Raw genomic sequence first — 13,503 nt, 5'->3', positions numbered from 1 at the left:
GAGGGAAGGCCACAGGGAAGAGGTAACTATAAGGAGGAAGTGAGAGGGGAGCTGTTGCATTGTGGGAAATTGCAGTCAATGTCATGAGACAAAGTATATGTGAGCTGCTGTATGGAAAGTGAATTTGCTCTGTAAACTTTCACCCCAATCACAATAAAAATTTAAAAAAAAAAAAAAAAAGGTATTTGCAGTGTATATAAAAAAGGGCATGGAGAAAAGGGAATGCAAATATTAAATAAAGGTATGGAACTATGTCTACATTAATCAATTTTCATTCATGAAAATTAACGTAACAAATAGGTCATAGTTTTTATCTGTGAAAATAACAAATTAAGAAAAAAAATAAAAATAAAAAGTACCCCAAACTGGAAATAACGGGATGAAATTTGCTTTGTCATCACTTCTGATGACAGCATAATCAAGTACAATCCTTTCAGAAAGCAACTTGGCAATACATATCAAGAGTTAAAAAATTCACACTTTTTAATCTAATTCCTCTTTAGGTGAACTGTCTTACGAAAATATTCCCAAATATAGAAAAATAGTATATATGTGAACATGTTAGTGTAGCATTATTTAGGAAAACAAAAAAGCTGGAAAAAGTATATGTCTAATCACAAAGTAATGGTTAAATAAATTATATCAATTTCATGGAATATGCAGCCATTAAAATAATAATTTTGAAGAGTATTTAATAAAAAATGACAGCATACCTATGATGTGGTAAGTGAAAAAACAAATTTACTGTTGGTGCATGTCACACAATAGCAATTATATACAATGTGCACAGCAACAAGATCAGAAGTAAATACAAAAGGGGTTTGTATTTATACTGGTTTGGTTATGAAACATGAACAATAAAATGTGGGAAAATATGATTTTTTAATTGAAAAAATCTGGACATAAAAATTTCTGTGCCATTTAACTTAAAATTACATTAAAAAAACCCTATAATACTTAGATGAGGAAAAAGCTAGAAGAAAATATACCACATATTAAAAAGACTAAACACCAAACATCTGATAGAGTTCACAATTTCTATAAGCATTTAGAGGAAGGAGCACCAGAAGATATATACATGCAGGGAAAAGTAGCCAGTGGTGAAAGATATAGAACACATGAAATACAGGAAACAAAGGATGGAATAAGATAAGAGGAACCTAAGAAAAGTAAGAAGATTCAGTGTTTAATGTTTCAATCTTAAAAGGCAAGAAAAGGAGCATCCTTAATCTGTTAACAGAGGAAAGAAAAAGAGAGGCTGAAGAGATTAAAACTTTTATGTACTGAAGGTATGGGCCCAAAGGCACATATAATATGATTTCTAGCCATGTGAAGCTGTGTGTGCACAAAACATGACTACAAATGGGTGAGTTTGGCCATGTCTCTTCTTTAGAGCACTTGGTCTATAAAAGCTCAGTTAAAAAGATTTTTATGAATAGAAAAACGTAAGAATTAGATAATATCTAATGGCTGCCTGATGAAAAATAGAAAGCAGAGCACATATAGTGGGCTTGATTGAAAATATTCAAACAAAAATTCTAAGGGGATTCAGGTGCTAAATATGTGTTATGTAAGTATTTTCTTCTGCGAAAGAATACATATCTATACTTCGTAATTTAATGAAATGAGTATCTTGTTTAATCCAGAAACAATAAAAAATTAAGAAGAAATACTCACCAAAGAAAGGCACACATGGTGGATTAATAGACCTGAGTTTTGCTAAATATTTCTTATAGTGATCTTCACTCAATTCATGAGCCTCTTCTAAAATTTTCTTTTGGCGACTTGGTATTTGCTACAAAAATAGTAAATAAATAAATAAATGAAAATCAAGAAACATAAATTTAGAAGAGGAATCACAGATATTGCCAACAAATGCTAAGTGTTACCTTTTTAAAGTACCAGTTTTGAGGCTAAGAGGATGGCCTAAGCACAACAGTATCACTGCTTCAAAGAAATTACTTTCATAGATCTTAGTACAAACAATGGGCTCAAACATATCGAAGATCTTGGAAATGGCACAGGACCAGGCAATGTAAGGTCATCATAAGTCAGAGACAACTCAATGGCAATGCACAACAGTACGAACTTAGTGTGTATGTGAGTGTGTGAGATCTAGTTTATATCTACATTCTGTTCTTCCTTGAATAATGACAGGCGCCATTTAATTGTACATTATATTACAAATTAAGTGCTAAAGTCTTTTTCTTCTTCTAACTTAGACTGCTGTTGTTGTGTGCAACTGAGTTGATTCCTACGCATACCCTATGTGACATTTTTCTTCCATGGAGCTGCTAGTGGGTTTGAACCACTGACCTTCTGGTTAGCAGCTGCGCCCTTAGCCATTGCACCCACTGCACCACCAGGGCTACTCAACTTGGCTAGGACTGGTGAATGTATTTTAACGAGAATGCCTAATTTTATAAGAACAACTAATTTTCACAAAATTTAGATAATTTCATCTTTTAACCTGCCTCTGAAAAGGCAATGAGATGAAATATTTTTAAATTAATGAACATAACTATTAAAATCCTGATTCTTAGGATAGGGAATGAAAATTCATTTGAAAAACATATGTACAAACTTACCTCAAATGTGTGGTCTAGTCTATAAACAGGTGATGAGTTCATAGCACTAACAACCTCAAGTACACCATTGAAGTTGTTCAGCTCTTGAAAGACTTGTAGAATTTCAATTATTCGACTCACCACTGCTACTCTTTCTTCTAAGTTTTCAGTTTCTACAATACATCTGGGAATCAGAACCAAACCGAATTAAAAATTGTGCACTTTTCCAAAAAGGCTAAGATTTAAAGAATTTAGTAGATAAAATAATGCAGACTGGGGATGGGTGGCTATAGTCTAACAGTATCAAACCAACCCAGTCTAAGAGGACAGAGCAGAACTGCCCCACGGGGTTTGTAAGGCTGTAAATCTTTACTGAAGTAGATTGCCGCATCTATTACCTACAGAGAGGCTGGTGGGTTTGAACTACTGATCTTTCAGTTAGCAGCCCAGTGCTTAACCACTGTGCCACTAGGGCTCCTTATAGTATAACCGTACAAAAAACCAAAAAACCCACAGCAATTGAGTTGATTCCGACTTATAATGTACCCACAGGACAGAGTAGAACTGCTCCATATGGCTTCCAAGGCTGTAAACCTTTACGGGAGCAGACTGCCACATCTTTCTCTCATGGAGTGGCTGGAGGGGTCGAACTGCTGGACATTCTGGTTAGCAGCCAAGTGCTTTAACCAATGCATAATCAGGGCTCCTTAGTCTAACTACAGAGAACATATATTCAGAGCAATAGATACTATAGAGCATATATATTCAGAGTGATAGAAAGTAGGACACCAGACGATATGGCAACCACTCCACAGTCAGGTATGTTGCTTTTCACTGTGTTTTCCAGACTGATCAGTCAATCAGTCGCACATTTCTGTACTATATTTGGTGCATCCTCTTTTGGCAATACAATTAACTGATAGGACTAGCATCTTGTTGAATATATATAGGCCTTTGGGCTGTGTGTGTGTTCCAAGGGAATTTATTCTAGAATTCAAGAATTCTTTTGTCTCTTATTTGTTATCTAATTGTAAAATTTTATTGCTAATGTTAAATTTCTCTGATATATAAAAATAATGGGCTACACATTTATAAGATTAGTTCTTAAGATATACATTGTAATGTTAAAAAAGTCAAATAAAAAAAAAAGCACTTTACACTTAAATACCAAAGAATGCCTGAAATATGTATGTGTGTGTGTTTATCCCAGTAACTACTAAAAGGAAGCGTGCTAGACTCAAAAAGAAAATTAGTTACTGAGCATTTATTTACTCTCTATTCCCAGTATTTGAGAGAAATTTTATTTCATAATCACTTCTCAATAAAAGAAAAAAAAAATTTTAAATTTTGTTTTCAATAATGTAATACTAAATAGGTTACAATCTGTAAGAAAAAAACTAATATGTAAATGGAAAAACTAAATATAAATCAATATTTAACATTTTTAAAAATGTTAGACTATATTATTTTATGATGAGACTAATGGGACATTAGGGAAAAAACCACTGTATCTGAAACTACTGAAATAAATTTACCTTATTACCAAATAAACATAACATGTTTACATGCTTAATGCATTAGCTAGATCTCTACATATGACTGCTAACCAGAAGGCTGGCGATTCAAACCCAGAAGGAAGGAAGGAAGGAAGGAAGGATGAAGACTGGGCAAGCTATTTCTGTAGAGATACCACCTTGGAAACCCAAGGAGAGGTCACTATGAGTCAAAATCAACTTGATGGCAGTGAGTTTTGTTTGGATTTTTTTTGGACATTAAAAAAGTAATGGAAGTATAACTTATTCACACCTTTTATTTAATTATTTCAGTTGTTATTAAATAGGCATGCAGACTGAAATCACCTCTGGAACTTTTGGAAAAACCTCTAGGGAGGGACTCTAGCATCTGATTTTTTAAAAAACCTCCATCTACTGCCACCACTAGTTGCTGATGAGTTGATTCCAATTCATGGCAACCCCATGTATGTCAGAATAGAACTGTCCTCTACAGGGTTTTCAGTAGCTGATTTTTCAGAAGTAGATAGCCAGGACTGTCTTCCAATGTACCTCTGAGTGGACTTGAACCTCCAACTTTTAGGTCAGCAGCCAAGTGCAATAACTGTTCACACCATCTAGGGACTCCAAAAAGCTCCAGAGGTGACCTAATTCTAATGCATATCTATGGCTAAGAACCACTGTGGAAAATGAACATAAGCCTCTCACACTAAGAAGGGAGGAAATGGCCTTCCTTTCAGTAACTTATTTTTTGAAAAATAGGACAGGAATAAAAATGGTCTCTACCCACCAGCCACTCCTCGGAAGGAAGACTGGGCAATCTATTTCTGAAGAGATACTGCCTCGGAAACCCAAGGAGGGGTCACTATGAGTTTTAATCAACTCAGTGGCAGTGAGTTATGTCTTATCAGTAATGTTTCCTCTATTTAGACCCACTTTTTTTTTTTTAATTGTGATTTGGGTGAAAATTGACAGAGAAAATTCACTTTCCATATAGCAGTTCACATACACTCTGTCTCATGCTTTGACTACAATTTACCCCAATGCAACAGCTCTCCTCCCACTTCCTCCTGATAGTTACCTCTTCCCTGTGTCCATCCCTTCATGCACTCCTGCCCCCTGAGCTGTCTCCCCATGCATAAACAGTCCTTCTTTCTCCCATGATTGCTCTCTCCAAGGAGTGTATCTATCTCGGGTCAATGTTCAACTCATATGCCTGTCTTTTGTTTGCCTGGAAGCCACAGATGTGGGTTCAGTTACAGACTTGAAGGGCAGCTAGGAGCCATAGTCTCAGTGGTTCTACCAGGTTCTATCAGACCAGCAAACCTTGTCCCCCCACCTCTTTTTTCCCCCCCAAATGATTTTGAGTTTTGTTCCACATTGTTCTCCCTCTCTATCCTGGATCTCCTACACAGATCCCCCTCTAAGTGGATGATAGTGGTGGCCAGGCACCATCTAGTTCTTCTGGTCTCATCGTCATATAGGCTTAGGATCGCATGGTATACCAGTTGCTTGGACTAATTGTTTCCACGAATCTTTCGTTTTCTTCATTCTTCTTTGCTCTGGATGAGGAGATACCCATTGTTGCATCTAGATGGCTGCTTGCAAGCTTTTAAGACCCCAGTCGCTACCAGCCAAAGTGGGAGGTAGAACAATGTTTTGTGTAGTATGTTATGCCAATTGAGCTTGATGTCCCCTGCGACTATGGTCCTGAGCCCATAGGTTCAACTACTCGGTCCCTCTGGGTAGCTGACTGTGACCCAGAAGTGACTATAACCTTGTCCCTTGTCAGCTCTAGTATACCCCTGTGAATTCTTATAGAACATACAAATACACTTGTAGAACCATTGTCTGCCAACCCTGTACATGGTCTTGGGTACACTCCCCTTAGAAAAGTAACTCTTAAAATGTGCATATAAATGTATTTTGGGGCTTATACCATATAAAAATGTAATACATATGTAATATATCTGCCAATAACACCACAAAGGAGGTGGGTGGGAGTAAAGCTATAATGGGGTAAGGAAAATAACAAGTGAAACAAAACAAAAACTCAAAAAAAAAAGAAAACCATTAATGAAATTAAAATGTCACACTAGAAAACAGTCACTCAATGCAAAAGAAAGTAGTAAAGGGGGAATACAGGAACAAAAAGATATAAGATACATGGAAATAAAATCTCATTGAAATTTATAACATGGCTGACTACTATGAAATATGTCAGGAATACTTACTTCTCAAACCACAGAGTGAGGTTAGTGGTGTGTCGGATCATTTTCAGAAGATTAGGAGAATTAATTTCTTTGTCTTCTTTTGTCCATACACTTCCAACTAATTCTGATGGCTGTACAGCTCTAAAATCATCAAGGTATAATACTATATGATACTTTATAATGTAATGTTTTATTAAATAACTAGACTCCTATATAAACTTTCCTCTTATACCAACAGAAAGATTTATGGTATAATAAAAAAAATATAATCACACACCTTTCTCTACTGAGACATATATATATATATATATATATTTATTTATTTTAATTATGCATGTACCTATGTAGTTTTACTTTATAATGGCACTTCACTTTGTGCAAGGCTAGGATTTCTTCATAATATCTTCTTTAGCACTGATAAATATTACTTAACAAATAAAGGTGACAAAGTAGTTTGGGATAATTCTTTTAAATGTTATAATTATCAGTTTATTAGAGTGCATACTAAACCAAACCAAAACCAAACTCACTGCCATTGAGTCGATTTGGACTCATGGCGACCCCTGTTGGGTTTCCAAGATGGTAAATCTTTACTGAAGTAGATTGTCCCCTCTTCCTTCTGCAGAACAATTGATGGGTCTGAAACCACCAGCCTTCCGGTTGGCACTTAAATGCCTTAGGCACTACACCACCAGAGTGTATGCTAATCACTGGAATTCATAAATCTCCTTTAACAACAACAAAACAGTCCTGGGAAATAAAGTAGATTTTAACACTATAAATTTGGAGAACAGTGACAATCTTTGTTTAAAAAAAAAAAAAAAATTATCTCCTTTTCTCATTTAGTTACCACAAAACAAACAAATCAGTTTGAAATTCTAAATCATCCCCATTTAAAACCAGAGAGAGACATTATTTGAAACAGGAGCTATATCAATCAAAGACAGCTTAAAAAACTAAAAAAGGCTATAACTGGCCATGACTTAAGTTCACAACAACAAAACTAGTTAAAAACCAGTTGCCTTTGAATCAATTCCCACTCCTGGCGACCCCACGTGTGTCAGAGTAGAACTGTCACTCACAGGGCGGTCAAGAGCTGAATCATCAAAAGTATGTTGTCAAACTGATCTTCTGAGATGCCTCTGGGTGAACTCAAGCTTCTAGACCTTGCAGTTAACAGCCACATACATGAACCATCTATACCACTCAGGCATTCCACAACAACAGTAGCTAACCTTTATTAAGTCCTTACCTTATGCTAGGCAATGTGCTAAGCAATTTACATATATTGACTGTATTTACTCCTCATTGATTGACTATCTCATGATCCAACATTTCACATTATGACAGTAGTAAAAAAAATCTACTATCTGACTATTTTGCACATTAACATCATATGTCCAATATTAATGAACACCAAGGTACAAGGCAAGGGGAACAGTGGCTGTAATGGTTAAGGTTATATGTCACCTTGGCTGGGCTATGATTGTCAGTGGTTGGGCAGTTATGTAATGGTGTGATTTTCCAATTATGTAATGAAGTAGTAGTCATCCTCCATTGTGTGAGCTGATGTGGTCATCCTCCATTTTTGTGTAACACCAATTTTCACATAATGATCTGGTCTTTGGAACCTAACTGTGTCGATAATGAGGAGCAGGTGTCTTTGAAACCTTGCAACAGCCCCAGGAGTAGGTACTATTAGTAGATCCATTTTATTCTTAAGGAAACTGCAAAGTAGAGGGCTAAAGATTATACAGGGAGATTAAAGTTGCCCAAAGATACCAAGCCAGCAATTGGTAAAACCAGGATTTGAACCAACCTTCACCAATGAGGGTTGATGGCAGAAACAGAGAAGGTACAAATCCAGCCAAAGCAAGGGGGACCAAGTAAGTGAAAAAACAGGCACTGTCTTCTGCACACCAGGCCTCATTACTAGACATTTACGTACTATCTCATTTATTCCATGTAACAATTATGTACAGAAGAAACCAATTTTTCATTTTAACAATTAACTCTTTTACAATGATCTTCAGCTTGAATGTAAAATTACGTACCGGTATAGATCTGATTCAAGTAAAGTGAGCTGTCGAGCAATTTCTATTGGGTGTAATGTGAGCAGGTCAAAAGTCTCTATATGCCCAGGTCTGCTTATATGCCACTCCACAGTGGGGGGTGAACTCTGAAATGTAATATTATGACCTGGCCCATTGTCTCTTGCAATTTTTTTCCTTTGGATTATCTTAGTGATGGATTCAACCCATTTTTTCATTGCTTTACCTGAAATACATTACATTTTAAGTAACATTTAAATACTTCAACATTTTGTTTTTTAAAAATGGTTTAAAATTATACAAGTAATACTGAATACATCTTTACTATAAAAAGTTCAAATGATCAAAATAAAAAGTGAAAGCTCCCCTTTACAATTTCCCTGTTGCCCATCTCAATCATATTTATCTCCACATGGGTAACCACTATTAACATGCTGGTATGTACTCTTACAGATCCTTTCCAAATAAAATTTTTGTTGTTGTTATTTGCCGCCGAGTCGGACCCGACTCATAGTGACCCCTCCTTGGTTTCTGAGGTGGTATCACTACGGAAGTAGATTGCCCAACCTTCCTTCCAAGGAGTGGTTGGTGTGTTTGAACCGCCAGCCTTCTGGTTAGCAGTCAAGTGCCTTAGGCACTACACCACCAGAGCTCCTTTGTAGGACCTTTTCAACCTTACTATTTTCAATTCAGTTAAAAATATTATTTTATAATTCTAAAAAAAAAAAAAAAGTTTATCTTACATAAAACAGAGGATTTATTAAGGATAAACTATGCTCATCCACTATTGATCTAATTAATACTGCATTTTATAAACCAAATAGTGCCACAAGACTGATTTCTTCATGAGTTTTTCATGTGGCTGTTTTATACTGTGCACGAAAGTACTATCATTTAACCCTTTTGTTTTCTGCTTTTCATTTAGAGTGTACAATAGAAAACAAGCTTGTCTAAGATACCCTTAGACACATAAAATCATAGAATCTTAAAAGCAGAAGGGAATCTGTGTAGATGACCAAGCCTCAATGTTAGTGATGAGAAAATTGAAATATTAAGAATTCAAGTGATTTTTCCTGAAGCCCTGAATCTGGTTAGTGGCAGTAGTATAAATACAACTCTAGTTTCTGAACGCTCAGTTTGATATCCTTCCTACTGTGCTCCGCTGTCTCTCTGATGTATGAATTAGTTACCTAATTGTAGCCCAACTGACCTCATTAGTGGTGTTAGAATGGCACAATTTAATTAGTTCCTCACTGCTCTGTGGTACACATGACTTCAGGTAAGTGGGAAAATAAACTTAAGTTGAGACTAATTCTAAAATAATCAGTAAACTAACTCACTAAATGAAAATAAATTGGGTTTAACAGGATGATTATTAAGCAATTTGCAGGTCAAAAATGTTGCTTAATGACCATTTTTAACTTTTTCAAATAGTTATACTAGCACTATTATAAGCACTTCTTATCAACACTGAGCACTAATGACATCAATTGATAATCACCATGTTGGCACTTTTATTACATATAAAACTAGACATTTATAAAAACCCATACCTCTTACTGTTCCAATAAATTCTTCCATCCGTTGCAAAAGATCTGCATCTCTTTCAAAATCATAGAAGTGGTGCTCTACCCAGTGCCGACATACATTTAATACTCTGGCATTAACACAAAAATGAATAGGGGAATTACATGGGCACACAGGCATAAATGTTTATTTACAAAATGAAAGTAGAGATGAAAAAAAATAACTCCTACCAAATGAAATAACCTTATCAGTAGCTTAGCACTTTCAAAATCCCTTGTTAATTAATCTTACACCATTAATTCCAGGAGCCTGATGGCACAAAGGTTAAGTGATTGGCTGCTAACCAAAAGACCAGAATTCAAACTCACCAGGCACTCTGTGGGAGGAAGATGAGGCAGTCTGCCTCCATAAATAGATTTACAGCTTAAGAAACCCAATGGGACAGTTCTACTCTTTCTTATAGGGTTGCTATGTATGAGTTGGAAGCGATGTGATAGCAATGGGTATGGCTACCACTAATTCCAATAATTGGTTTTATTTGCTTCACTTACTTTACTTGTTACTTCCTCCTTGCTTGGGCAAGGTCCTTACATACTTTAATTCTGAAACAAAAGTTCAGTAAAGACTTGTTTATTTGAATCATCTATTCAATGCTTACCGTAGCTGTACAGGCTGTATATATTCCTTTCTAAACCTTTTGAGTTCTGCACTAAGGGGCTGATCTCCGTTCTCTATAGCTATGCGATCAGCTTCTGTTGGCTCAGGCTCTGGGATTTCAAACCTAACATAAAACAGAACAAATTAATGAAAATAATGATTATATCAAATTATACAAATAAAAAACCCACAAACCTTTTTGCTGGTCAGAACTATCAAGAGAATAATCTAAGAAATTACTAAGGATATACACACATCAGTGAAAATAAGTAAGGCTTCTATAATGTAAAAGTGAGTAATCTTATTTATTTTTAAAGAAATTAGTATTTGCCAATATAAATAAACCTAACTAGAGATATAATAAAGAATATATGCAAAATCTGAAAATAAATATAACTATAAAATTATGGGAGAGATGGTAATTTTTGGCTTGTGGAAATTACTTTAAATCAGCTAATATGATTTTTAAGGTTAATGTTTAAAAAGTTCACTGCCCTTCATTTGGGTGGATGAAAACACATTCCTCAATTACAGTATTTAATCGCTGAAGCTCCATTTTCCTCAATATGTGGTATATTTGAAAACCTCTGTTTAGAACATCTAAATGATCAGAAGTTGAATTTCTAGAGTCTAGATTAGTACATTTCTATATAGGTCTTTAATTTTATTAACTCTGCATATTTGAGCTTTTACATACTGAGTTTCCATGTATAAAATAATACCCATTTTTGTATTTAAATAATCTTAAACTTAATAGATTATCATAAAGTAAATGGTCATCTAAGGGAGATTTTATTTATTAAAAATGTATTCATTAACTACAATTAATTCCAAGAAACTTAAGATCTTTGCTTAATCTCTTTAAAAAGCATAAAGAATTTAAACATTTTAAACGGACAGACCTTTCTATGATAAGACTCAGTAGTTCTTGAGGTTTGCAAAAGGACCTGTATGTTGTGAGAAATGTCCGTACAAAATTGGGATCTAAGAAGAAAAAGGAAAAATATCTTAAGTCTTTGATTCTGAATGATTAAAATCATTATTTACAATAATACAAAGTATTATTGGTACAAAGTAATAAACTAAAAAAGTCCCCAAATTTTCTGACATATAAAATACTTTGGACTTTGTAATGCACTGCTAGCGTCAGTGCTTCATAAATTACTGGCCAAAAAAAAAAAGATAGTAAAATTTTATATTCACTTATATTTTGCCCTTTGCACATTCTCACCAGCTGCCTTGATCTTAACCTCATTATCATCCACAAAAAGGGGAACTCAAGACAGGCAAAGGCAGAGCATGCAACCAGGCTCCCACCTGCTACTGAGATGTAAAAGCATTGTTGTTTTTTCTCTCTAATGAAGAGATAGGCCACAGCAACAACCCATTACTTTCCCCAACATCACACTAGTTGATCTAGGATCAGTTATCTAAATTTCTTTTAATCACAGTAACAGAGCATATGGCTAGAAATTGGATCTTATAAAGCAGTAGATTAAGTTAAATACAGTTTCTAAATTATTTTATTTGTTAAAGATCTTAATTAGAATTACTAAAAGGTGCTTATAAATACCTATAAGCTATTAAAACTATTAAATTGCTGTAGTATGTTGGTTTGGTCCTGTTCACAACTTTCATCAAGGTTCACATTTAGTTTTATGAGTCATAGAAAAGTAGGGGGACGAGATTTATTAACCTGAGTCTTTTATTGGGAGGACAATCTAATGATAAATTCATTGAGGGTAGCAACTGCTTCTATTTTTGTGAGGCTACCCACTGTGCTTCTTTATAAAAAGAATAATACTTTTTATTAGCATAGGATTTAGCAAGAATCAGAATTCATATCTGTAGAATATTTCTATTTAGGTTGATTCTATCTGATTAAGAACTACCCTAAATTTAGCCTTAATTAAAATATTTATAATAAATCAAGTTTTCTCTCAAAAAAGCAAATCATAGATTTATCATAAAACAGAAATCTATTTCCAATCTATTGGTATATGTGGTCATCAAGATAATGAATCAATTTAAATCAGACAAGCTTAAATTTCAATTAAAATACTTTTTTTAAGTTAAAAAAAATTCAAATAATAAATGTACATTGATTTTAAAACTCCTCCTTGTCTTTAAACTTTATGACTTCTGAGGCTAAAGTGGGTTACTGAAAAAGTAATTTATATATCATCTTTTAGTAATCCTCTCTGTTGGTATTTTCTTGTCTTCAGTTACAGGGTTCCTCAAATGCTAAAGACTAATGTATCAACCAGAAGAAAAGATTTTAAAACAGAAGCTTGTACAAGATTTTAAAAAAGAAAGTTATACCGGTTTCATCACAATCCTCCCTTTCAAGAATCTTCATCCTGTTCTGCAAATCTATTTGTAAGGTGAGGCTGCTCAAAACAGCATGTTGTTTAAGAAGCAAAAGCTCTGTTGGAGAGCACATACCCTCATCACAGAGTGCTCCAAGTATTCTGAGCTGTTTTCCAAATTTAAGGTGTCCCTTTCCCCTGCTTTTAAGGAAGATGTACTTTAGCTTTCAGGTCTAAAATCAACATCCAGATCCCTTTTTTTCAAATGTCACCTAAGTCAGGATACAAAATTGTGGGATACCAAAGGTACCTTTAACTGACAAACAGAATTAAAGGAAGTTCTAAATGAATTAAAGTATGCTTTAAGAAAACTGCTGCTAAGTTTTAAGGCAAACTACTTTAAAACAGGCTTTCCATCTTCTTGAACCAAAACATCTGGCCATTTCAGCAGATTAGTAACTGATGACACTGCTGGAAAGCCATGGTGTGCCTCAGTGACCTATCATCAAACGGAGATCACAGCAATTCCTGATGTCTGGCATGCAATAATCTCAAGGAGTTTTCCATGCTTTATTACATATGGGTTCTGGGAGGTGAGTAGGGCAGGTGATGCTATTTCCTTTGTACACATGGAAGAAGTTAAGAGTTATCCATGAATGTAAAACAAA

At 34.8% G+C, this 13,503-nt stretch overlaps 1 protein-coding gene across 1 annotated transcript in view; it reads right to left on the bottom strand.

The window, feature by feature from the left end:
• The window catches only part of SOS1 (SOS Ras/Rac guanine nucleotide exchange factor 1), a 266,745-nt gene that overhangs the window by 23,421 nt on the left and 229,821 nt on the right, over positions 1-13,503 (bottom strand). Inside the window, exons 11-17 of the mRNA XM_007945049.1 lie at positions 11,429-11,510; positions 10,528-10,650; positions 9,896-9,999; positions 8,346-8,568; positions 6,313-6,432; positions 2,589-2,751; positions 1,678-1,795 (exon numbers count right to left, since the gene is read on the bottom strand). Coding sequence (XP_007943240.1) covers positions 1,678-1,795; positions 2,589-2,751; positions 6,313-6,432; positions 8,346-8,568; positions 9,896-9,999; positions 10,528-10,650; positions 11,429-11,510 — 933 coding nt within the window. The remainder of the gene's footprint in view (positions 1-1,677; positions 1,796-2,588; positions 2,752-6,312; positions 6,433-8,345; positions 8,569-9,895; positions 10,000-10,527; positions 10,651-11,428; positions 11,511-13,503) is intronic.

This window comes from Orycteropus afer, unplaced genomic scaffold (genome assembly GCF_000298275.1).
Source record: "Orycteropus afer afer isolate SDZICR_OR568_19922 unplaced genomic scaffold, OryAfe1.0 scaffold00131, whole genome shotgun sequence".
NCBI lineage: Eukaryota > Metazoa > Chordata > Mammalia > Tubulidentata > Orycteropodidae > Orycteropus > Orycteropus afer.
The sequence above is the reverse complement of the archived record's forward strand: the minus strand, read 5'-3'. Positions and strand labels throughout refer to the sequence as shown.